The sequence below is a fragment of the Neofelis nebulosa genome, chromosome 9 (genome assembly GCF_028018385.1).
Source record: "Neofelis nebulosa isolate mNeoNeb1 chromosome 9, mNeoNeb1.pri, whole genome shotgun sequence".
NCBI classification, from domain to species: domain Eukaryota; kingdom Metazoa; phylum Chordata; class Mammalia; order Carnivora; family Felidae; genus Neofelis; species Neofelis nebulosa.
The window spans coordinates 129,115,980-129,142,707 of record NC_080790.1 but is presented as its reverse complement, the minus strand read 5'-3'; the positions used below and the strand labels follow the sequence as shown (position 1 = coordinate 129,142,707).

The following is a 26,728-nucleotide window of genomic DNA, read 5'->3' as shown; positions in this document are numbered from 1 at the left end:
CAGGGCTCTTAGGGAATCCTGCGAGGATACAAGATAATCACCGACATTCGGTGCTATTAACCACAGAACCCAAGGAAAAATTAACAGGTGACGTAAGTATTAAGGGCTCATTGCAAAACCCCTGAAACTCTCTACCGCTGTTCATCACAAACACCCTAGCAGCAAAAATGTGAGATGTGTGCTTTCCAAAAATGAGCAGTGTTATCTGCCTTTTTTTTTTTTTTTTTTTTTTTTAAAGTAAACTCTACACCCAATTAGGGGTTTGGACTCACAACCCCCAGATCAAGAGTCATACGCTCAAGGGTGCCTGGGTGGCTTAGCTGGTTGGGCATCTGACTCTTGATTTCTACTCAGGTCATGGTCCCAGGGTCATGGGATCGAGCACCAAGTTCGGCTTCACACTGAGCGTGGAGTCTGCTCAAGATTTTTTTCTCTTTCTCTCTCTACCCCTCTCTCCTGCTTGTGTGTGTGAGCTCTTAAAAGAAAATGAATCTTAAAAAACAAAACAGTTGCACACTCTACCTACTGAGGCAGCCAGGTACACCAAGTGTGATCTGAATTTTTAAAAGGAAGCTATTCACTGTTTATATAATTTAAAAAAACACTTAACACTTTTCCTTTTTAAAAAACTAACAGGGTCTTAACGAGTGACTGCCCTCCCTCCTGAAAAAAAGAAAAGAATTTTACATCATCCAGCAAATGAGTGATTCTGGACATATTCTTACTCCTCAGACACTCACAAATGCATTCCATTTTAAGGTTTACTCTACAAGTAAATAAAAATACTGTTTGTTTTTAAGTAGCATTCCTTAAAAAATCGAATGTGAATCACAGATAACCTAAAGAAATACAAATAGTTTAAGACTCAAAACAGCATCTAAGGTGGCACAGCTCTCTCTGCAAGTCTAATGACAGCTATGGACTTTCTACGGAAAATGCCCATACACCAGAATTGTACCCATAATTCCAGGCAGCGCACAGACCTTCTGACCAGTTCCCTCAGAGACCTTAGGTTAAGATCCTGTTCTCTGTGTAGGCACACTAACAAGGCAATCTGATAAGAGGCAACGTCCTTTGCCTTACTGGAGCCTGGGATCCTGTTTTCACTCAATCTTTGGAATGGTGGTGATTAAGTGTGAACTCACTTCCTACAGTTCTAGGCTCAAATGTCACCCTGGAGGGACTACCCTCATGACCCCATTAAAAGCGGCAATACCCTCACTTCTAGGACTCCTTTATCCCCACTTTATTTTTCTCTACAGCTTATTTCTTCATTGTCTGCTAGTAAGTGTCATGACCACAGCAACTGTGCATGCTCATGGGAGTGTCCTTTCACCACTGTATTCCAGCACCACGGACAGCGCCTGCCTGGCACAAGGTCATGCTCCATAAATGTTTACTGAAACAAACACACATTAAGTAGAAATGGGTGTTCTCAGTGTCCTTACCTGCAGAGGTGTCATTCCCAGCTCATGTCCACTTCTTCCCTGAGCGATTTTGGATAAATCGTTTACGAGGCGCTCAAAAATGTTAGCAGCATTTAAATCACAGTCGTAGTTGACGTAAATATCTACAACACACTGGGCATCTTGGAAAATAACACACAGATATTAGAAATTCTGATCAAACACACAGAGCAGTTACATTTTCTTATCACATGAGATTCCTTTTATAAAAATGCTTCCCTGTAAACTACGGACTCGGGTGGACACACCTCCCTCAGGAAAAGTGTGTCACACGTTCTAGAAGTCGGGAGGCCCGCTTTCCAGGCCTGCCTCAGCACCGACTGAAATCTCAGGCATTTCATTCCACCTCTCCAAGGCTCACTCTCCTCAAAAGAAGTAATGATTGCCTGATCCACCTCTTAAAGTTATGTAACTAATGAAATCATGCTTGATGACAGACAAGAGGGGGCTTGATTGATAGCCCCACAACTGTGCATTCATAAGGTAAATCCAAATTTACCTTAGCATCCAACCAGGGCTTAGCAGCACCAACACCTTGGGTCCTGTGACTAACAAACTGTTCAGTTTGTAGGTAGAGTGACCAAGTCTCCTAGTTTGGCAGGATGATGGGGTTTCCCACGATGTGGGACTTTCTGTGCTAAGACCACAAAGTGCCAGGCAAACCGGATTGAGCTGGTCATCCTCTAAGCGAGAAGTGGGGCAGGACTAGACAGTAGCCTTTAAGGTAAGGATTTCCCAGCACTGCATTAAAACTCTAATAGCATAAAGTAAAGGGCTCAATCTGGATTCTGGAAAATCAAAGCTTCAGAAGCATTTCTGGGCAAGTCAATGGTTGAGCACACCCTCAGGGTGAAAATACCTGCACAGATCCTTGTCAGAGTCTGAATGACCATCCACCTGTGCTCAAAAGAACTTGTTGATGTTTCTAAAATGTTCAGGAAAATCTCTTTGAAAAAGACCTACATGGCATGGAGACAAAGGAGGACACCAATTAATCCAGTTTAAATTAGGGCTCAAAAACCCCAAAGGCTTTAGGGGATGGGCACAGCGAAGCAGCCTGGGTACAAGTCAAAGAGCAAGGCACACACGCACTGCTGAGGCGCCCTGGAGCCCCGGCCTCCCGTGGGAACGGCTAGTGGGGTGGGGTGGGCCCACGGTGACCTGGAGAACATGGGCCCCACGGGAAACAGGACCAGCTGCTCCTGAGCAACGAGTAAGAGGAGCTGCCAGGCACAGTTAGGTGCACTAAGTTACGATTTTGAGAGAAACCAGAAATCTGGATTTTCACGTAAAATCTGACTTCTCGATTTGCCAACTATTTAGGTTATTTCAAACAATTTATAGGCTAAACATGTTGAGGGGACTGAGTCCAGCATACAGACCATTTGATTTAAACTTCTGGTTAAAATGAAACACATGCAAGATTCTGGGGCAAGGACTTTTAGGAAAAAGTACTCTCTTGCTCATTCAAAAAGTCCTTCTTTGGGGTGCCAGCAAGTAGACTGTGTAACTCTAGTTCCTGGAGACTGTGTCACCAGGGGTTAACTGAGTATAAGCGTCATCATCATTAAAAAAAAAAAAGTCATTTCAGAGCCCATACCTCTATCTGCATTTTCAAGTGCATTTTAAAGTTTGAGAGAAGAGTAAGAAAAATGGCAAGAGAGAGCTCAAAGACATCAGGCACTGAAGAGACGCCGTTTTTGGACAACGCCACACAGAGATACTGCTTGATCGCGTTGATGAACATCTCGTGAGTCCTGAAGACGGGGCCCGCGTTCTGCAGCACGGACAGAAGCAGCTGCAGGGAGACCACCTTGGAGCGCAGCTCGTGGGATCTGGGACAGAAAGGGAGAAACGGTGACGGCCCTGCAAGATTCCATTTCAAGGAGCATGTTTCTTGACAAGGCTTTGCTTCTCTACCAGTGGGTAGCGTTTTCTGAGAGCCAGTGAGGTAAGGATTGTCACCTGCACCTAAATGCCAAGAGAGTGAGGGCAGATGGCATGAGGTGGGCCCTCCCGGAGGACTGTGAGAACCGGAACTGCCAACTCCTGCTTTTTTTCTCTCCGTGCCAAAAATAGGGAATACAGCAGGAGCAAAATGAGTGTAAACTGACTCCAGAAAGCTGGTTCTACAACTAACCTAATAGAATCAATTACTTTACATTATACATGTGAAACTAAACGTGTGTCCTGCTCCATGTTTATGGACAATGCAAACAGTGCTCTTTATCCACCTGTCTCCTGCTCCCCACCACCACCCGCAGGGCTGCAAAGAAAGGGAAATTTTCCTGAATCATCTCCTTAATGGTCATTGTGTCTCAACAGAAAAGCTGAAGATTATTATTAGCAACTAATAATAACAGTGACTATAAAACTCATAAAGTACAGGGCCCTTGCACTCAGGATGTGATTACATCATCTCATGTAATTGATCCTGCAAGGCAATTTTCCACATTCCCATTTTTTCAGAAGAGGTACAGTAATTCATATGGCTGTGGAGTTGGTCTCAAGCGAGCTAGGAGGGAATGCAGCTTTCCAGCTCCAAAGGGCTATCATCCTTGCAGTAACTTGTTCACTACAAAGAATGTTTTGGCTTCTCTGGGTTCAATCTGAGTCGTAAATCTGTACTCAGGGAAGCAGAGGTTTCCAATGAGTGCAGGGAAGTGAGGTTTGTACACGTCCTGCCTCTGCCCACCCTGCACTGGATTAAATTCATTAGTTAGGAAACAGAGGGGGCACATTCAATATAATGACTATTTTTCACACACAAACCAAGGAAAGCAACACCGGGCAAAATCTTGGTTGGTGTGGGCACAGAGACAACACATTATGAAAGGGCTGTCGGGACACCAGGAATGTGGAAAGCTGTAAATTCCTGCATTTGCAGCAACCATAGGAGAAGGCACTGAGGTTTTTTGGAACCCCCAAGATCCTCCTGGGTTATCTGGGTTATGTTATACACAGTCAAGAACTGCTGTCCGCTTACTTTGGATCTGGGGGGCCTTCACCAAGGGGCTTCATGGACAGCTTGCAAAGGGAGCGAAACACCAGGAAGGCGTCCTTCTGGAGAATGTGAGAGAACCTAGCGGCCACCTGATGTCCCTGTGCATCTGATTCCTGAGATTAGAAACAAATAAGAGAAAAATCAAACCGTCAAAACCAAATAAGAACTCTTCTCAAAAATAAGAAATATAATTATCCATGGAAATTAAAATTTTTTTATTTATTCAATGGGGGAACTGAGGAATGTGGGGAAGGGGACAATATGTCAAAATAGGAGCGATAGGGGAGTCATTATAGCAATTCTAAAACCTTGTTCCTTGTCCTTTAAAAAGTGGGTATGGATGACTTAATGATAAATGAGCAAACATAAAACCATTAAAAAATCTAAGACAAATACAGTTGACCCTTGAACAACACGGGTTTGAACTGCACAGATCCACTTATCTGCAGATTTTTTTCGATAAACACAGTACTGTGAATGTATTTTTCTTCCTTATGATTTTGTTTAGTCTATTGTTAGGAATATAGTATATAATACATATATATGAAATATGTGTTAATCAACTGTTTATGCTATGGGTAAGACTTCCAGTCAACAGGTTAGTAGTAGTTAAGTTTTGGGGGAGTGAAAAGTCATATGCAGATTCTCGGCTGCCTGCCCCTAGCCCCGGCATTATTTAAGGGTCATGTGTATAAGTAATTCTATTAGCTTGGATAGCAGTATTTCTAAGAACGCTATTGCAGGGTAGATAGGGGAAAATGACAGGCATTTTAAAATATACTTCTTTAACTAAAAAGACTATATTTAAAAATTAAAAAAGTATTTGTAACATACAACAAAGATTAATACGCTCAACATATGAAAAGTTGTTATAATTCATTAAGGAAATACAGAAACCTTCCACCGAAATGAAAAGCAGGCAAAAAAAACATGAACAAGCAATTTACCAAGAAATGCAAATGACAGATTCACCTAAATAATCTTACTACTGATTATTAAGGCAGGATCTTTCTCCCAACAGACTAGCAAAATTCTGAATGAATTCTATTGCCCGGTTTTAATGAGGGAATGGGGAAATGAGCACTGATAGCCTACAGGTGGGCAGAAATTTGAGCATTACCTTCCCAGCAGGCTAATGTGATGTTAAGGAACAAAAGCCTTAAAGCTTCCAACTCGTGACCCAGCAATATCACTTGTAGGAATTTATCCTAAAGAAAGAATTAAGGACGTGCACAAGATTTATCTATAAGGATGTTCATTATAGAACCATTTCCTGCGATAAAACTGAAATGACATAAAAACCTAATGGGGAATTGGTAAAATAGATTATGGTAATCTATATGACAGAGTTTTACATGACCACTTAAAAAATTTGTTAGGTCTATACGTACTCATGTGGAAAGATGTCCATAAAATAGTGCTGAGTGAACAAAGTAAGTCACGGCCTGGTATACAAGGCATGTGTCCTCATATAGATTTAAGTACATCCCTGTTAGTGCATCCTTTCTTAATGGAAATGACATAACCCCATGGGGACTGCAATAGACTGAATGCTTATGCCTCCCACCCCCATTCATAAACTGATATCTAATCACCAAAATGATGGTATTTGGAGGGTGGGGACTTTGGAAGGTGATTATATCGAGAGGGTGGAGTCCTCATGAATGGGATTAGTGTCCTTATTAAAGAGGCCCAGAAAGCTCTGGGCCACAGTGAGAAGACAGCCATTAGTAAATCAGGAAATGGTTTCTCACCAGACACCAAAACTGCTGGTACCTTTATCTTGGACTTCCTAGCCTCCAAAACTGTGAGAGGTAAATTTTTATTGCTTATAAGCCACCCAATCTATGCTATTCTGTTATAGCAGTCCAAACAGACTAAGACTGGGACAGGTATCGGTACTTGGTGGAAGGATGGGGCCTGGTTGAAAAAAATCTTATTCTTTTTATGTATAAAGCACAGACACACATATAATACATAAACAGATATCCAGTTTATCAGTGGCTTTAAAATTCATGAAAGGGGGTGGTAAGTCAGAAAAAGGAATATATAAAAAGGCTTGGGGGGTGCTAATAATTACGCAAAAGGTTGAGAAACACTAGTAAAAAGGTGCAGGCAGTGGGTTCAGGTGGGATGTTAACGTCATATCTCTCCCTGGTTTGAATGCTTATATACAGCATTTTCGAGAGAACAACAAAGCTATTAAAGAAAAATAATATGGCAGACTGATCTAGGAGTCTGAAAGATGTTCGTAACACACATCAAGTTTAAAAAGTAGGTTACAAAACAGCATGTATCTCGTGTGATTACATCTAACTGAAAAAAAAATATGAGAAGGGGAGAAAAATCTAGAAGGATGTAAGTAAAATGTTGGCCAAGTGTTATCTCTAGGTTAGGGGATTATAGATGACTTTTACTTCCCTATTTTTCCTGCTTTGTATTTTCTTATTCTTCTGTAACGAATGTATATTAAAGGAGAAGAAAAAGGGCAGGAAATCTAAGTTTTTACAAGTCTGAACAACAAGCGTTAACAACAATGTCCTATACAACCAACAGTAACACATTCCGAGAATGGAACCTACTAATACAAAGCGTATCAGGCCAGGACTGTGTGACTAGCTGAACAGGGGTTGCTGGTTTTCACTCGCTTCTTCTGCTAGAGATTTAAATCTGCATCTTCTAAAAAAGGAAACTTCGAGAGGCATCTGTATGGGAGGATCACCAGCATACCAGATTATCCGCTGATGACAAGGACTGCCTGTCGTCCGCTATCCCGTTGGTCTGTGAATCTTCATCAGCTGCTGGGGGCACAGCACACTCCTGGGACTCCATTTCACCTGGGACCCTCTCAGGTTCTGTCAGACCGTGCTTTTGTGCTGCTTCTTAAAACACAGGTGCAGAAGTCATCACCAAATTAGTACTTGGTCTAAAAGGTGGCCTGACCCCAGGAAGAAGTTATTCACATGATTTGCCAGCTCCTGCTTTTTCCCTTTTCCCTTCGCACTACCTTAAGAACTGACACAATAAAGAAAAAGGCTTGGCCAAAGCGGTGCTTAGACTTTACATGTGTCCATTATCCACAGTCCCATTCCCTGGAGGTTTCATTCATACCACAGTCCACGTCAGTGGTGTCTCTAGAATTCAGCAATACAGCGGCCTACCCACCCCTGTCCACTTCTGGAAAAGGTTAGAAGCAGCTAAACCTGCAAAGCACAGATTTTCGTTTTTAAAGGGGCTACTAATATAGGTGTTAAAGAAGAGCCATGTAAATGAAAAGAATTTGATAGTTATGACAGAAGACCTTAGTCATGGAGCGGAGGGAGAGGGGGACCCCCCCCCCAAAAAAAAAGATCTGAGCTTCCTGACAGCCATGTGAAAAGGGAAAGATAAAGAATTAAAACTATTCTATTTTACTTTTTTTAATTTTTAAATGTTTATTCATTTATTGAAATAGAGACAGAGCATGAGTGGGGGAGGGGCAGAGAGAGAGACAGAGACACAGAATCCGAAGCAGGCTCCAGGCCCTGAATTATCAGCACAGAGCCAGATGTGGGGCTCAAACCCACAAACCATGAGATCATGACCTGAGCTGAAGTTGGATGCTCAACCAACTGAGCTAACCAGGCACCCCAAAACTATTCTATTTTAAAGACATTTCTACCAGAGTGTACATTTTTATGTTCTATTAATTTAATTCTATATTACATAAATAATGAAATCTATGAATACAAATTGGTGGTTACCTAAATTAACAAAAGGACAGGGCTTAGAGCAGTGTATCAAACTTCTCTGACCATGACCCTCAGCAAGAAATGCATTTTAATGGCTTGCCTGGGTGGCTCAGTTGGTCAAGTGTCTGACTTCAGCTTGGGTCATGAGCTCAAGGTTCTTGGGCCCAAGCCCTGCGTCTGGCTCCATGCTGGCAGTGCAGAGCTTTCTTCGGATTCTCTTTCTCCCTCTCTCTGTTCCTCCCTCCAACACGTATGTGTGTGCGTGTGTGTGTGCATGTGGGCTCTCTCTCTCAAGGTAAAAAAAAAAAAAAAAAGACCCAGTACACATGTGCATATAATAACTGAAGCACGTTTCATGAAACAGTGCTTAACATTACCATCGTGATGTATTCAGTTTCTGTTCTATTTTCATTTTATTCTCTCTCCTTTAAGAAAGGCTGATTGTAACCCCTGCTAAGTTAATGATTTCTCAATCCACTAATGGTTTACTGCCCCTGGAACCAAGTGTTCAACACAAAGGCACTGACGTAAGATTTGGGGCAAAAACAAAGAAAAAACTCATCCAACAGTCATTCTGAGCTATACAAGTTTAATTCCACCAAAACCACACCATAAAACTGAGGCAGCTATGAGTGAAGACTAACAAAACAAAGGTTCCCTGTGCATCGGATACCCACTGACATGATACATCAATGGTTGGCCATGCACATTCAGCAGCACCTCAGGACTCCCAGCCACTCCTGGGAAAAGCTGGATATATATGGGAATGGCTTTCTGTCTTTCGTGTGGAGCACCCAATTCTAGCACCGTCAGACTGTGCTTTCTGAACTCTGAACCTGGCCCTAGTGAGAATAAAATTAATCACTAAAAAGAAGTAATTTCTGAGTTCCACATGAAAGATGGGCAGAGACAGGCAGACTCAGTTTCCATGACTTCACCAAGGGTGGGCACTCCACCACTAAAATCATCTGCCCAAGGACTTTTTTGGAGGAGTGTGTAGGAAGAAAGGCTGGGCTCTTGGTTCTTACCTTTAACAGCAGATGTGACCACATCTTCTAAGATCTCCTTGACCACCTCCTGGGCTCCGTCATCAGTCCCTACACACACCCAGAGACATAAACAAATACATATGGGTATTTCCAGGGAAAGCAAAGGAAGGGGCAGAAGGTCACATCTCAAAAGGCAAAGGGGTCAAACGAGTCCTCTCCAAAGCCAAATCGGATTATGCCAACGAAAAACAAGTCCTGTGCAATCTGGAAACTCTCAGGCAGTGTCTGCCATGACTTTGAGTTTCCTTTTGTGGATCTCTCTTCCTTCTTAAGTCACAGCTACGCGGTCAAGGGCCCTCTCCACCACCCCAGAGTTTGAGGCAGGAGCTGGATCTCATCCAGCTACGCTGCTCAGCAGAACAAAAGACAGGGCTTTCTCTTGTGCCTTCATATCCAGTACCCCAGGGCCTTGGGAAGTGACATGCCCCCTGCTGCCTCTACTCCTCCACAATCTGACCCCAGAACTCAGCATGAGACTTCTAATGTGGTGAGGATTTAGTAAATTTTAAGTAAAATTATTCTGTACACCGTTAATACTTAAGCAAAGAGCTTCAGCACCGATTGTTCTAAAACTAGTTTTGGGAGAACTAGTAAACAGTTCTGGACTTGACTTTTAGGAATAAACATTACTGCCTTTTCAAACATCACACTGACCAAAACTTAACAGAGCTAAAATACCCCTTTAAATTCTTCCTCAATGAGGACTTGCAAGCAAGCCCTTATTTTTATGAGTTCTGTGCTTGGCCCAAAAGGTCCTAGAGAGCAGCACAATGTATTTTCATTTCCACTGAGCACTTGACCCACCCAAACTATTTATTTGCTCCCCCTCCCCGACCACACACACATGCCCCAAGCTTTATGGAGGTACGACTGACAAATGAAACTACATAGTAAGTATGTAAATGGCTAAGTAAATCTCTGGAAAACGTTGATGTTGTGTGCCCTTTTCTTAGAGGGCAAAAAAGAGCTTGAATGAAAGAAAGTCCACAGCCGCAGTGACAATCTCCGGTACCCACGTCTTCACCTAAACAACAGGAGTTAGCCTAGCTCCGCGTGTGACTTCGGGCATCCTCGTACTACGTTTGCCATTTTCACGCATCACTCGTATCAGTATATTACACGTGTACATTTAACAGTGCTCTTTACATTAACTCACCTTAAACAAGAATATTCACAAAACCGCAGGTTTTATGCACTAATTATATTCTCTGAATGCACGTTAAAATAAACATGTAACTATTAAAATAAAAACTGTTTACGCATGAGCCACCTAAAATCACCTCATCTACATGTGACAAGATGTTTCCGACTTCCTTCCCAGTTCCAACATTCTCTGATGCTATATGTGCTGCTCCCCGCCACCCCCACCACAACCAAGCTTCACTGAGGTATAAGCGACAATTAAGACTTGTATATACTTGGGGCACCTGGGTGGCTCAGTTGGTTAAGCATTCAACTTCGGCTCAGGTCGTGATCTCACGGTCTGTGGGTTCGAGCCCTGTGTCGGGCTCTGTGCTGACAGCTCAGAGCCTGGAGCCTGCTTCGGATTCTGTGTCTCCCTGTCTCTCTGCCCCTCCCCTGCTCACGCTCAGTCTCTTTCCTTCTCAAAAATAAACATTAAAAAAAAAAACCCAAACTTTGTATATACTTAAGGTACACAACTTGATGATTTGATATACATATACACTGTGAAATAATCACTACAGTCAAGCTAATTAACGCATCTATCACCTCACAGTTACCATTTTCTTCCTTTTCTGTGTGTGGTGAAAACACGTAGACCTACACTCAGCAAATTTCAAGTGTACAACACAGTACTGTTAACTATGTTTATACTGTTGGCATTTTGCACCTCCAGAACTCTGCCCCTTACATAACTGAAACTCTGTACCCCTGACTAGTACCTCCCCATTTCTTCAACCACCATTCTACATTCTGTGTCAATGACTCTGACTGCTCTAGGCACCTCATCTATGTGGAATCACATGGTATTTTTCCTTTTTTTTTTTTTTTTTAATGTTTTGGTTTTGAGAGAGCGCAAGCAGGGAAGGAGCAGAGAGAGGGGGACAGAGGATCTGAAGCAGGCTCTGCGCTGAAAGCAGCGATCCCAATGTGGGGGCCTAAGTCATGAAATGGGAGATCGTGACCCGAGCCCAAGTCAGACACTCAACTGACTAAGCCACCAAGGTGCCCCCAGCAGTATCTGTCCTTTTGTGACTGGCTTATTTCACTTAGCACAATGCCCTGTAGATCCATCCATGTTGTTACAAACATCAGGATTTTCTTCTTTTTTAAGGTGGAATGGTATTCCAGTGTGCGCGTGCATGCGTGTGTGAGCGTGTATGTATGTCTGCACTTTATCCATTCATCTTTTGACATTTAGATTATTTCTGTATCTTAGCTATTATGAATAATGCTGAAATGAACACAGGAGTGCAGATGATCTCTTCAAGATCCTGATTTCATTTCCTTTGGAGATATACCTAGACATAAAACTTCTGGGTCATAAAGTAGTTCTATTTTTAATTTTCTGAGAAACCTCCATACTGTTTTCCATATGGGCCGTACTGATTTACATTCCCGCCAACGGGGCACAAGGACTCCCTTCTCTCCACATGCTCACCTAGCCCTTGTCTTTCACCTTTCTGATAACAGCCATTCTAACAGGTGTGAGGCGATATCTCGTTGTGGTGTTGATTTGTATTTCCCTGATGATTAGTGAAGCTGAGCACCTTTTTAAGTATCTGTTGGCTATTTGTATGTCTTCTTTTGAGAAATATCTATTCAGGTTCTTTGTCCATTTCTCAGTGGGTTGTTCGGGTTTGTTTTTGTTTTTGTTTTTTTTGCTGAGTGGCATAAGTTCCTTGTATATTTTAGATATTAACTCCTGATCAGATATATGGTTTGCAAATAGGTTCTCCCATTCCACAGGATGCAGTCAAACTCCACTGGTTAGCTGTGAACATTTAAGAACTGGGAGACATGTCATAAAAATCCAGATGTGGCTTCAGAAAAATTATCTGGCAACATCAGGCCACAGTGGCTGGACCCAGGAGTAACTGCCCCCTGTAGCCAGGGTGTGAACTCTGCAGATGTCCTGGTGCCTCGGTCCTTGCCAAGGTCAACGGTCTTTCATCCACTGAGGACAGGTGCTATCACAGTCAGCAGGAATGTGACACATGTCTGTCAAGAGTGCGGAAAAAGGGAGACTGACGGGGCTGGGTATTTGAAAGACATCAGAGAGACAATGTTCCCTTGTGGAAGTGACTTCAACACGGTAAGGAGGAGTGAAGGCTCTGGAGCCAGTGTGTCTGGTTCAGGTCCCCACTCTGCCACTTCCCAATGTGGGGACTTAGGTCACTTGACCTGCTCGAACCTCAGTTCCCTCAGGAGTGAACAAGGACGATTTCCACAGCACTTACCTCTGGGGCCTCGTGAGAATTCAATAAAAATAATACCCAGAAAGCGTTTCAAATGGCGCCCAGAGAGTGAGGAGCGCAAGGTTCATTTTTCTTAGGCCTGCAGAGTGTGACTGTGGTAAGATGCTCATAAGGTGCCCTCAGGACAGAGGACGTCTCATCTCTGTCATCTGCCTGGCCCTGGAGACTAAGTCCATACTGAACTTTCCCAACTAACCATGCGGAAAGCAGTTTCAGTTACTTCAAGCCATCACTATCTTTCATTCTGAAGAATGTCCATTTCTACAGGGATCTTCCTCTTCCCTCACTGCAGTTTTCCACTTAAACAGCATCAGGCCCACCATTATTTGGAGGGATAACAGTGTTTAACTCATTTTCCTCAATAGGCTGGATCCATAATGGCAACCTGTGCAAAATCAAAATATTCTCGGGCTAGGAAGGGGTGGGAGATACAGGAAGCCCTAATTCCAACAGAAGGTTCCTGCACAGGGAGCTGCTGCTGAAGAGTCCCCAGAGAGGCCCAGAAGTAGCAGGACTTCCCACAGTACCCCTGGACTGCTTCATGTCAGCCTGGGATAGGTCTCAGGAGAGGCCTTTCTGGATGACATAATAACCACTGAGAAGTCTGCTGTGTTTAACTTTCAAGCATGCTGTCAAATGTTAGGAAACCAAACCAAATCAAATCAAATCCTTGGAAGGTTCAGAGTATACTTAAAACACTCCAGTTTTGCTGGTTCTCTGGGATGTCCAACAGTCACCATTTGGCCATTACTGATTAGGCACCAGATCCTACCTGTTTCATAGACTCTGTCCCTAAGAGGGTCACCTTGAATACGTTCAGATGAAAGAAAGCCTTGCTGCCATTCCCTCCCTAGCCAGCAGGAGAATAACCTCCATGGTGGGTACACCAGGTCCTGACTCATACCCTTAGTCCTCTAACAGAGCTCTAATTTTGTTTTGGAAGGGGCTGTCCCTAGATTCCTGGCCATCCTAGCAGAGACGGTAGCCATCTGACCAAGTTGCGGCCAATGAGGGGTAAGCGCAAATTACTGGGGATTGCATCGGGTTCCAGAAAGTCTCCTTAGAAAGGGGCATGACTCAGCCGGGAGTCCTTTAGTCCCACCCTCTTCCTCCTTTCTGCCTAGAGCAAAATGACAGCATCTGGAACCATGAGGTAACCTGGAGGATGAAAGTCACAAACTAAGAATAACTGGGGAAAAAATGGAAGGAATCTGAAACAGACCCACCCACATCCCTGCTTTCTGTCCAGCAAAGCAGGGGCCATAGGGGACGGGGGGAGGTGGGGTGGGAAGATGCACTCACTCATTCGTGCAGTTAACATATTGTTAACATATTGAGTGCCTACAAGTTTGGCACCGTTCCAGGCGTTTGGACTCTATCACTGTTTAAAACGAAGATCCTGATCCTCATGGTGCTTACATTCTAGCTGGGATAGTAAATAACTATACATGCTGTGTCCTACAGCGCTAGGGGAAAAGTAGAGTGGGAAGAGGCAGATGTGGGATCGGAAGGGACAAATGTGAACCCATGGTGACAAGAAAACGTGACATGCCTGTTTCCTAGAAACTGGGGTTTGGTTGTGCCCAATGTCCAAGCATTTGGTAACATGTAAGAATACTAGAGGGAAAAAATCAGGGAACATAGCTGTTTGCTATCACATTCCAGCCACACACCAGTATGGTTCCTCGACAGGAAGAAATACATTAGGCAACCTCCTGTTGCACAACAAATGTCCCTTATACAAATGTTGTAACCCCATGAGCTGAAGCCTCCCTGCCAGACAGCCTGTGTCAAGAACAGGTCAGAAAGGAGGGGGACCTGTGGGTACATTTTGTTATTTTCATGAAGTGTTGTTCTGAGACAATTTTTGTCTTCTCCACAAAAAATAAATAAATAAATAAATAAATAAATAAATAAATAAATAAATAAAAATAAAAATAAAAATAAAAATGAAATAAAATTCCTAAAGCAGAAGATCGGGTGCTAACATGGAAAATAGGCTCATGTTATTCTACAGGACCGTGCCTACCACCTTCACCTCTGGTTACCATCTTAACTCTTTGCCACTGTTCCCTAATTCCCTTTTGAAGCTGAAATTTACTTGAAAGCTAATTATAGCAAACACTTACACAGGTCCCAGGGCCAGTCACTGGCCTCATTGGACTCTCACAGACCCGCAGGGCAGGTACCAGCTGTAGACTCATTTTACAGATGAGGAGCCTGAGCCCAGAGAGGTTAAAGATTCTCCCAAGGTCACAGAGCTACTACAGGGTAGAGTCATGGTCTGAAACCAGGCTGTCTGATCAGAATCTCCATATTGGTTGAAAAGAGGATAGCTTTTCTCTAGTGTATAGTACTTAGGGACTGGGTTGTTTTTCTCTTAAAGAATGAGATGCAAGAAGAAAAAATGAGCTAAGAAATGTTTAAACCCATAGGTATTTATGTACCCACAATACTCATTAGCTGTATAAATGTAAAAACGCTAATGTCTCATGCATGGTGGGAGTCAAAAAGTCAGGATCTTAAAAATGATCTTAAAAGAAAAGAAGAAGTGGGGGGCCTGGGTGGGTCACTCAGATAAGCGGCCAACTTCAGCTCAGGTCATGATCTCCATGAGTTCGAGACCCCTGTCAGCCTCTGTGCTAACAGCTAAGAGCCTGGAGCCTGTTTCGGGTTCCGTGTCTCCCTCTCTGCACCTCCCCCGCTCATGCTCTAGCTCAAAAATAAACATTGAAAAAAAAAAGAAAGAAAACAAAAAGTGACTGCTACTGGGTACAGGATTTCTTTTGGGTATAATGAAAATGTTCTAAAATTGACTGCGGTGATGACTGCAAGCTCTGCGAATATACTAAAAATAACTGAAGTGTACATTTTAAACAGGTGAATTTCTGGTACGTGAACTGTATCTCAATAAAGCTGTTTTTTAAAAAATCGACAAGACTAGCCAGGCAATGAGGAGGAGTGTAAATGGACAAATGGGGTGAGTCCCCTAGGGAGACTGCTGGCTGTGCCCCCAAATTCACAGAAGCTAGCATATCTTAGGTTCAAAGATCTCATTTTGTAAGTTTACAAAGAGCAATCTAATGCATGTCTTGGACAAGCTGATAAAGATTTACCAAATGATTACTGACTTATCAACTTAGAATGAAAAACTTCTCAGTGGACAGAGATACTCAAGTCTGCTGGTGAACTGTCTCCATGTATGCAAATTTCACCGTGGGAGGCAAGTGATCCCAGGAAGGCCGTGGGCAGGGTTCTCGGTGAATTAAAAAGGAAAATGTACGTGGAGTGCTCAGATGGCGAACTGGGTGCCTGACACAGTGACCAGCTGGTGAGGGGTGGCTCCAGGATGGTGAGGACTACAGGACGGACCCCACAGAAGGGCAGGCTGTGTCATCTCCATTGCAGAGACACCAGAGCCCGGGCCTCTCAGTGGGCCTCGACAGCCTGGACTCCAGCCCAGGGTGCCGTCTCCCAGCACCGTCCCCTCCACCACCTGCCTCTCATGCTGTCCTTCCTCTTTGGTTTCTATGGCTGCTCAACCCCTTCTTCTGAAGGAGAGGTTCTTTCTTTAGAGCTACATCTTGAGAACCAGAAGCCACTCACTCTTTTTAAGGGGAACAGACCCACTTCCATTCTGACCCACTATTTTGCGGGTTTGCTACTGGATTCTTACCGGCAATCCGGTTCCCATATTCTCGGGAGAAGCCTTGCAGAGGACACCAAGTACTGGCAACAAAACCCACAGCAATACACGAATTACAAATCATTCTTTGTTACTGCAGAAGTTTAAGTTACGGTGTTTCTGCAAAACCGCATTTTAGAAATCAAGTTTTTCCCCCCCATTCATTCAAAAAAATGCATTTACTGACAGTCTGCCGTGAGTGTTGGGTACCATTCCGGTGTCGGGCACACAGTGGTGAACACAGCGGTCTAGATCTCAGCCCAGGGATAAGTGAACATAAATCCTTCAGTGATCTCAGGTAACAATAAGTGCTTTGAAGGAAAGAAGAGAGGCTGATGGGGCAGAAGGAGTGGCAGCTTCAGAGAGGGTGATCAGTTCAAACAGGGATACCTGAAGATGGGGGCGGGCGGGGCAGGGAAGGGACAGGAAGTGCAAAGCAACAAGAGTACGCATGGCACTTTCAAGACAGAAACACCGCCTGCACACTGGGTGGCAAACAAGGGGGAAAGAGGTGTGAGACGGGGATAGACAGGTGGGCAGGAGCTGGTCACACTGGGCCTCGGAAGCCACGGGGCAGTGAGGGCACAGATTTCATTCTGAATAGGATACGATGGGAAATTACCAGAGAGGGTTGGCGGGGGGGGGGGGGGGGGGGGGCGGGGGGGGAGGGGGTGCTGGATCTAATTCATGCTTTTAAGACATCACTTTGGATGCCATGTAGAAAATGGGCTATAGTGGAAGCACCTTCCTGCAGCTAAAGAGACTGACATTTGTATCTGCACAGCTACGCTTACTACCTCGCATGTGTTTAAATATTAATACTTATGGACTGACCACAGCCTGATAAGGGTTACAGTAAAAACCTGGTCCTTGCCCTGAAAGCTTAAGAAGGCAAAGACGGTAACAGACACAGAGGGTGGGCCAGTAGTTTCTGAGCGCGTTCCCCGAGACACAGGGCAGCAGGACCGAGGAGACAGCAACTCTGTGCTCGTGCTCAGGCACATGCCTTTCTTAGTGGCAACTGTTTCTTTTGTCCTTTCCTTGAGTAAAGACACAGAAAAACCTTCCAGCAACAGCACTTGGTCCGCTCCTGTGTATGCCAAGCATTCCGATAAATAATAGAGGAACAAAAGCTCTCAAATATGCATGCTTTCACAGAACACACGACCAACAGAAACTGCCATCAATAATGGGACAGAGGAAGAGATGAGATAAAGTATAAAGATGGGTCAGATATTTCATGCAGACCAAGCAGCCAGAGTGAAGAAATACTGGACAAGTATCATCGGGAAGGTACCTTCCTGAAAAAAAATATGAATTTGAGAACTGGTTCATAAAAACTGCCCAGGGCAACATGCAAACATTCAGAAATACTCTTATGATAATCCAATCCACCGTCTCATGCCTGATGCTTCATTTACGTGGAGACTAGAATCAGCTGTGGGATAGCTCTTTCATTTAAAAAAAGCAAACAAAAAACCATGCAACGTACTAGGTCACAGAAGGAGAAAACAAAGCTATCTGTCTGTCCATCTATCTGCCCGCTCGCTCATCCGCCTTCCTGCTTCTTTCACAGATGTCCACGAGTAGCCACTAACTACCAGGCTGTGGGCACAGTGCAGAGATCCCGTCCGTGTATACGTGACATGACAGATGAGGTCCCCTTGTCCTCCCCTGAGCAGATAAGGCAGGCACTGAGTGACTAATTCCCCAAACAGTTAACCACTGGGAGAGAAACACCCCAAACTGAACCCACTGCACTGAAGCTGTAGCCTGATGCACTCCAGGGGCTATTTAGAGAAAACCACGCAGCTGACATCGGACATCATGCCTTGCTGGCTATGTTCAAGAGAAAAGCAGCAGGGAAGGGGAAGGCCCAGAAATAGACAAGCTGCTATCAGAGCTTTCCTGCAGATGTTACCAGGCTCCTTCAACTGCCCCTCAGACACAAAATAGGTCCCTCTCACAGTGGGAAAGGGACATTGCCCAGGACATACCTGACAGCGACGGGCCTCTTTCACCAGGTGCATCTCCGTTCTCTGAGCCCTCTTTTCCAGAACCACTCCTGGCATGTTCACCATTAGTTAAATCTGTCTTTTCAGGAGTCGTTGGTTTGCTTTGTGCCTGGCTCTGCTTCAAATGACTGAACTTTGGGGACACTGTTGCAGCTTGGATCACAGGGGACTGGGGTTTTGACTGGACTGGTTTCTCCAATTCTCTGGCCTCCTGCAACTAAAAGGCAACAAAAAAGGGATTCGATCTAAATGGTCCCAGCATTGGGGCACCTGGCTGGCTCAGCTGGTGGAGAGTGCGACTCTTGATCTCAGGGTTGTGAGTTCGAGCCAACCCCTCCCCCGCCCTTGGGTACAGAGATTACTTAAAAATAAGAAAATCTTAAAAAAAAAAAAAAAAAAAAGTCCCAGCATTTTGGGAAGGATCGGAAAATATGCCAGCCTGTTGCTTAAAAAAAAAAAATCCAACCAGAAGGATAACATTTTAAAAAGGAGATAAATTCTTTTGATAAAACTCAGAACAAATTCTCAATGTTGATTCCAAAACTCATGCTAGTTTCTCTGCCTTTTAAAACAAGAACAAAAACAGAATTCAGAGGAAGAAGGGATAAACTTTAAGGTGAAACAGTCACATATCAGAAGATGTTGCATCCCTAGGAGCTGATAACTGCTACCACTCACCACTTGGTTTTCCATGCGGGTGAAAATGACGTTCAGCATCTGAGTAAGGGTAGCCTTGGCAGTGGTTTGATTGATGAGATTTTTGCTGGCCAAATAGATATTGTAACATGTCCTAACTGTCTGCAGAATAGTACCCTCATGGATTTCAATGTGTGGGGACGTCACCGCTGTCAGAAGAGCCTAAAACGAAAACCCACAACATTCACCTTCACAAACACCCACCTGCTTCCCATCCTCCCACAGCCAAACTTTCATACAGGGTTTAGCTTTGTTTTGGTTTCATAAATTTTAAGATGGCTCTGACGAAAACTCCCCATTGCTCTGAGTTTAAAGATAATTAGTAACTCTATAAAATCCAAATTATTTGATGCTAATTAAGTTGTGTTGAAGAGGGCTTTCTACCCGTTTACTTTTTTAAGAGCCAAAAATACAGACCATTCTCTCGGGAGGGAAACTGCTCTCATTCTATCTCGTCTATATTAATCACAAAATATACAGGTTTTGATAGGCGGTCAGTGTCCTAGTTCCCTGGAGGGTTTCCAAGAGAGCTTGGGGAGTGGCCAACACGGAAGCGTCCCACACAAAGCTAATACAGTTAGGACTTAAGATCTGGAATGTTGGCCACACCCATCCAGATCCTGTTTCCCAACAAGCAGATGGAATGGAACAGGGAAATGGGATAAATGGGATGGGGGAGGGGTTGGAATGGAACAGGGAAATGGGATAAATGGGATGGGGGAGGGGTTGGAATGGAACAGGGAAATGGGATAAATGGGATGGGGGGAGGGGTTGGAATGGAACAGGGAAATGGAACGGGGGCGGGGGTGCAGGACAAGGGGCAGACTGGTATAAGATTATCAACAAGGACCCACTGAGAAATGGCAGATTGGGAATCCAGAATTTCAAGGAGAAACACCAGGAGATTTCAAGCCGATCCAATTGACAAGCAATTTACATTGTTATTAGCGGAACTGTTTACTCTGAAAACACACCTGGTTCCACTCTTCTTGTCTCAGCCTGGGCTAATAAATTCTGACACTTAACAAAAGATGTAAGTGATGCTTACACTCTTCTGTTCCAGCTCAGCACCACCTGAGACAACTAACACATGGCAAATTAGAAATCCAAATTCCCAAAAGACACTAGCTTTCTTATTTAAAATCCAGATCAGGCAAACAAACAGAAATACCTTAATTATTTGTAACTGAACTCCTTCATCGGTCTGAGGGCCCTGAAAGCAGTTGCAAATGGTTTCAACAATCCTGTCGATAAGCCGCTTCCCTGGGGCTCCACTGTCGGGGGCGTTGCCAGTGATGTGCCCATATGCGATGAGTTTCTAAATACAGAAAGAACAGACATGAAAAGTTTCTGCCTGACAAGGACTGAGGCTGCCCATGGCAGCAAAGGAAGTGCTTAACCTCTGGTTCCCACAGATGTCTCTGTTCTCCCGGGGCACGGCGCACAGCGGACACAGCCACCCTCTGGGCACAGTGTTCACCCTGTGTCCCCTGGCAGGAGAGCCTCAGGATGGTGAAACGGTGTCCAGTGGAACAGAGTGTAGGACAATCGCCAATACACAACCACTAGTGCGAAGGACTGAGGGACTAAAATCTGTACGGAATAGAGACAGGAAGTCATCAGTGCGAAACGGGCAGTGATTACTCACGAGCCCACTTTCTTTCTGAAGTGATAAAGATGGTCTAGAATTTGATCGTGGTGATCGTTGTACACCTGTCAACGTACAAAAATCACTGAATTGTACACTTTCAATGGGTGACTTGTGTGCATATAAATTGTATCACGAGCCGTTAAAAATCCGTATGTATGGATTTTTCTTTTTAAAAGGAAAGATACATAGGAAACAACTGATCACGTGTCTTGCTTGAGGGGGAACTCAATTCTGCACCTATGAATTAGACGTGTGTCAACCCTGTGGCTGAAGAGGTGAGGGGTCACTTGGGCCATGCCCTCTGGGTCAGGCGACAGACTGGGTTGCAGAGGGGCTGCCTTTCAAAGGCCTGTGCCACCTCACTCATGACCTGGATTTCACCACAGAGAATCTGAAAGCTGGAAAGGAACCCAAAGGTCAGGGGCAGGATGATTTCCAGCCTGCGTGAGACTCACAATCACCTGAGGAAGCCCATTACACATACAGATTCCCGGACCTCAACCCGGACCTGCAGAATCATAACTTCTGGGGTAGAGCCTGGGAATTGGTGTTTTTCTCCAAGCTGTCCAGGTTATTTTGAAGGCTGCCCAGATAAAAAGAATCACTCATCTGACACAACCCCTCTAGGATATGTGACTTCTAAGGCATTCTCTGCTTCCACTGACTCAAAGACTCTTTAAAATGCTGTTCTATTTTTTACCCTTTTTGGTTCCTGATTGGTCACATCCTTGCCTCCACACACACAAAATGACACAAGGTCCTAAGATTATCTACGGTGCTAGGAAAACCTGCCACTCTGCAGAGGCCGGACTCCGTTTCTCACTGGCTTCCCCCATCACTGACTGTGGAAGCATCGCCATTCAGTAAGCAGAAAAAAACAAGAGAGAGTGGCTCAGAGTAGAACATGATACTGCCAGATCGTATGACTGACGGAGCAGAAGAGGCCTGCACAGCCTCTGTTCATCAAGTCCGACCCCAGAGGTCACCACACAGGGGCAGGGGGTGGGGGCGGGAGTGGGGAAGTTGCGGGGGAGGGGAGGCGTGCTAAAATGTGTTTCTGAAAAACAGGTCAGGATGCCCTTTACCTCACCCCCCCTTCCCCCACTGCTGATGCACATGCAGGCTTCGGAAGAGGGCAGCACGGGCTGCCTGGTAAGTGAGTTCCTGTTCTTGACGTGGCTTCTGCCTTACTCCTAGTGGATGCATAAGCCCATGTGGAGCACTGGGTTATGAGTGGGATGGTTATAAACTCCTCAAATGTGCTGTTAACAAGTAGGCCCCACAGAACTGATGCTGCAAAGCAGGATTGAGGTGAAGGAACCACTGGATATTTAATTCAAATACGAAAAGGACTAGAAGTAGTCTCTCTACAGACTCCTGTGAGGGCACATTCCCCTTCAAACTGAACAGGGTTTTTTTTTTAAATTTTTTTTTTTTAACGTTTATTTATTTTTGAGACAGAGAGAGACAGAGCATGAACGAGGGAGGGTCAGAGAGAGAGGAAGACACAGACTCTGAAACAGGCTCCAGGCTCCGAGCTGTCAGCACAGAGCCCGACGCGGGGCTCGAACCCATGGACCGTGAGATCGTGACCTGAGCCGAAGTCGGCCGCTTAACTGACTGAGCCACCCAGGCGCCCCTGAACAGGGGCACGACATTATTCCCTTGTCTGTGCAGTGACACAGGGCCAGAAGAAAGAGTTCCCATGACCTTCCTGTTCTGCCTTCTCACTCCTTGTGCCAGATATTGTTCTGGGCACTGGAGGTACAACAGGGAGTAAGATGGTCCTTCTTCTCACGGGGTTTATATTCTCCCGGGTGGGGGCAGGCCAAAGCCAAAAGTCCTGGCTGCGATCTCCAGGGCCCTGTCTGATTTGTAGACACTTCAAAAAGAGCAAGTTGCAGTGATCATGCATAAGACTATCTCATTTTTGGAAAATACAAACTGTGTGTGTATGTGTGTGTGTGTGTGTGTGTGTGTGTACGCGTGCGTAAATTTTTGTCAATGCACAGAAAAAAACCTGGAAACATAGCAGAGGTCCAGCAGCACGAGCGTGCTTGGCAAGCTCACTTGAGGAAAGCGCTTTGCACAGTGAGTGGGGTGGAAAGTTACTGGCAGGTTTAAGCAAAGGATTAACATGATGTGATACATTTCTAAAGACTCCCCCCGCCTCCCCCCTGCCCAGTTCCTGCATGGAGGACAGACTAGAGGACAACAGGAGGAGAAGCAGGGGACTAGTGAGGAGGCTACCGAAGCTGTCCAGGAGGGAGAAGCTGGTGGCTTGGACTCTGGGAGGGTGACAGAGATGGAGGGTAGAAATTCCTGCTTTATTCCTTGTCAATGCAATGAGATGAGAGGAGGGAAGAGAAGGGAGGCCTCTGGGTAGCCGGCTTGCTCACCCCTGTGTCTAAGGACGCTGCCTGCACAGGGATGTTCACTGTCACCCTATTTATCCATGCCCCTCAACAGAACAAGAGATAAATAAAATGGTGGTATCACATGTCATATGTCAGTCAAAAGAAACGCCCTGTATCTGCAGGTAGCAATACAGCCAGATCTTAAAAACACTACTGAATGTAAAAAGCTGCAGAACACCTGAAACTAATATTACAGGTCAACTTCAATAACATTTTTTAAAAATTATTTTAAAGAAAAGTATTAAATACTTTTGATAAAGAGGAGTGAAGACATGGAAGAGGCTGTGTGGGAGAAACATGACTGATTTGTGTTTGGGAAACACTGAGTAGTTATATTTGGTCCCCATCATCACCTACGGAGGCAGATGACACCACTGTTATTCTGTGTCTGAGGATCCCGGACCCTGGAAAGGTTAAAGAACTTGTCTCAGATGCTAAGCCATCTGTAAGCCAAGTCTGTGCTCTCAGTCTTGACTTATCTGCCTTCTTTATGGACAAAAAGTTGTCATACAAAGTTGGGGTCGTACGAAGTTACTGATATTTGAGTTTTTCAGTCCATGAGAATGACAACTTCATGTGGTTCAACCTAAAACAGTATTAAAATGAGAAAATGGGGCACCTGGGTGGCTCAGTCGGTTAAGCGTCCAACTTTGCCTCAGGTCATGTTCTCACGGCTTGTGAGTTCGAGCCTCGCATCAGGCTCAGTGCTGGCAGCTCAGAGCCTGGAGCCTGCTTTGGATTCTGTGTCTCCCTCTCTCTGCCCCTCCCTCCCCCTCTCTCAAAAATAAATAAACATTAAAAATTTTTTTTTAAATATTAAAATGAGAAAGAAATTCCATGTATCCAACTAACATTTTAAAGATGCAAATAAATTAGAGAAATTTGTCAAATTCATAAGATAAAATTCTACCACCCACAGGTAAGGAAAAACACAATGAAAAAGACGAGAGGAAAAAAAGTATATGACCTACACAGGCAACTGGGTTTGGGGTTAGCAGTCTAAGGGATTTCAGTCTTACCTTTTTTTTTTTTTTTTTTTTAAAGTGTTTATTTATTTTTCAGAGAGACAGAGTTCGAGAGGGGGAGGGGTACAGAGAGAGGGAGACACAGAATCCAAAGCAGGCTCCAGGCTCTGAGCCGTCAGCATGGACCCCGACGGGGGGCTTGAACTCACAAACCGTGAGATCATTACCTGAATTGAAGTTGGACACTTAACTGACTGAGCCACCCATGCACCCCCAGTCTTATCTTTAAAGTTCTAAAAAAAATATTTAACAGAGAATGTAATCATGTACAAGCTTTGATAATTATGAATGGCTTTTATTTTTTTTTTTTAATTTTTTTTTTCCAACGTTTTTTATTTATTTTTTGGGACAGAGAGAGACAGAGCATGAACGGGGGAGGGGCAGAGAGAGAGGGAGACACAGAATGGGAAACAGGCTCCAGGCTCCGAGCCATCGGCCCAGAGCCCGACGCGGGGCTCGAACTCACGGACCGCGAGATCGTGACCTGGCTGAAGTCGGACGCTTAACCGACTGCGCCACCCAGGCGCCCCTTGAATGGCTTTTATTTTTAAATTTTTTAAAATATTTATTTATTTTTTGGGGCGCCTGGGTGGCGCAGTCGGTTAAGCGTCCGACTTCAGCCAGGTCACGATCTCGCGGTCCGTGGGTTCGAGCCCCGCGTCGGGCTCTGGGCCGATGGCTCGGAGCCTGGAGCCTGTTTCCCATTCTGTGTCTCCCTCTCTCTCTGCCCCTCCCCCGTTCATGCTCTGTCTCTCTCTGTCCCAAAAAATAAATAAAAAACGTTGGAAAAAAAAAATATTAAAAAAAAAATATATTTATTTATTTTTATTTATTTTTTTTTTTTTTTAAATTTTTTTTTTTTTCAACATTTTTTATTTATTTTTGGGACAGAGAGAGACAGAGCATGAACGGGGGAGGGGCAGAGAGAGAGGGAGACACAGAATCGGAAACAGGCTCCAGGCTCCGAGCCATCAGCCCAGAGCCTGACGCGGGGCTCGAACTCACGGACCGCGAGATCGTGACCTGGCTGAAGTCGGACGCTTAACCGACTGCGCCACCCAGGCGCCCCTATATTTATTTATTTTTGAGAGAGAGAGAGAACGAACGTGGGGGGAAGGGGCAGAGACAGAGACGGAGACACAGAATCTGAAGCAGGCTCCAAGCTCTGAGATGTTAGCACAGAGCCCGATGGAGGGCTCAAACTCACGAACTGTGGGATCATGACCTGAGCTGAAGTTGGGTGCTTAACGACTGAGCCACCCAGGAGCCCCAATTACGGATGGATTTTAAGATATGCATTAAAAAATCCAAAGTTTTCTAGAAATAAGAACTAAAAGATAATGTTTGTGGTATGAACAAGACAGCTGAGACCAGTGGTTCCCTACAGCCTTCACTAGGACATAGAAAGAACTCTATTCATGTTTTTCTTATCCTTTTAAAAGTTCTATTTTTGTTTTATAATATAAATAATTTAATAAGAGTCGTACATGTACATAATCTTACCACTGAAGATATATGAACGTATTAAAAGGTTATTCTCAAAAAAATTTGGTTATTGACATATGTCCAGGGTACCCTGGAGATCACTGAGTTAGGCAAGACAGACCCTAATGCTCCTCCCCTGGCATGGGGGAAGTGTGTGACAGACCAGGTACAGAAAGGAAGGAATAAAGAGGATCTTTACCTTTGGTAGAAGAGAGCACCAGGAGAACTCGGTAGGCTTCTCCCCGTGGGGAGAGGGAACTCTAAGCTAACTGTGCTCAGGACAAACCAAACCCAGAAGCATCTTTGCTACCCCATCACCTCTCCAAGCTCAAAGAAGGAATCCTTTATTTATTTATTTATTTATTTATTTATTTATTTATTTATTTATTTATTTAACGTTTATTTATTTTTGAGACAGAGAGAGACAGAGCATGAATGCGGGAGGGTCAGAGAGAGATAGGGAGACACAGAATCTGAAACAGGCTCTAGGCTCCGCACTGTCAGCACAGAGCCCGACGCGGGGCTCGAACTCACGGACGTGAGATCATGACCTGGGCGGAAGTCGGACGCTTAACCGACTGAACCACCCAGGTGCCCCATGCCTTTATTTATTTTAAAAAATTTTAATGTTTATTTAATTTTGAGAAAGAGAGAGAGAGAGAGAGAACGCGCAGGTGTGGGGGAGGGGGCAGAGAGAGAGGGAGACACAGAATCTGAAGCAGGCTCCAGGCTGTCAGCACAGAGACCGATGGGGCTCGAACCAACGAACTGCAAGATCATGACCTGAGCCAAAGTCGGGTGCTTAACCAACTGAGCCACCCAGGCACCCCTAAGAAGGATGCCTTTAAATGCCCAGAGCAGAATGCGGATACGTCTGCAGCAGTCTTCAATTCTGCCTAAACCAACTTTTACCCCTGGACACTGACGACACTGACCTTCCATTTCCAAGTCGGAAGTTACCTCTCCCACACTGGGAAAAGCCAGTCAAACAGGCTTTGCAAGGGCAACCTCCAAGAGGAAATGCATTTCATTTAGTATTCCAGAGGGCACTGGGTCACTTTCTA

At 44.6% G+C, this 26,728-nt stretch overlaps 1 protein-coding gene across 2 annotated transcripts in view; it reads right to left on the bottom strand.

Moving 5' to 3' along the window:
* Window positions 1–26,728, bottom strand: part of ARFGEF2 (ADP ribosylation factor guanine nucleotide exchange factor 2) — a 104,118-nt gene that overhangs the window by 58,956 nt on the left and 18,434 nt on the right. Inside the window, exons 4-12 of one of the 2 annotated variants that reach the window (XM_058685888.1) lie at window positions 20,258–20,404; window positions 19,069–19,248; window positions 18,373–18,607; window positions 9,230–9,298; window positions 7,201–7,352; window positions 4,453–4,583; window positions 3,067–3,301; window positions 2,326–2,425; window positions 1,449–1,588 (exon numbers count right to left, since the gene is read on the bottom strand). In XM_058685888.1, coding sequence (XP_058541871.1) covers window positions 1,449–1,588; window positions 2,326–2,425; window positions 3,067–3,301; window positions 4,453–4,583; window positions 7,201–7,352; window positions 9,230–9,298; window positions 18,373–18,607; window positions 19,069–19,248; window positions 20,258–20,404 — 1,389 coding nt within the window. The remainder of the gene's footprint in view (window positions 1–1,448; window positions 1,589–2,325; window positions 2,426–3,066; window positions 3,302–4,452; window positions 4,584–7,200; window positions 7,353–9,229; window positions 9,299–18,372; window positions 18,608–19,068; window positions 19,249–20,257; window positions 20,405–26,728) is intronic. The other variant, XM_058685889.1, reaches the window with a different exon arrangement.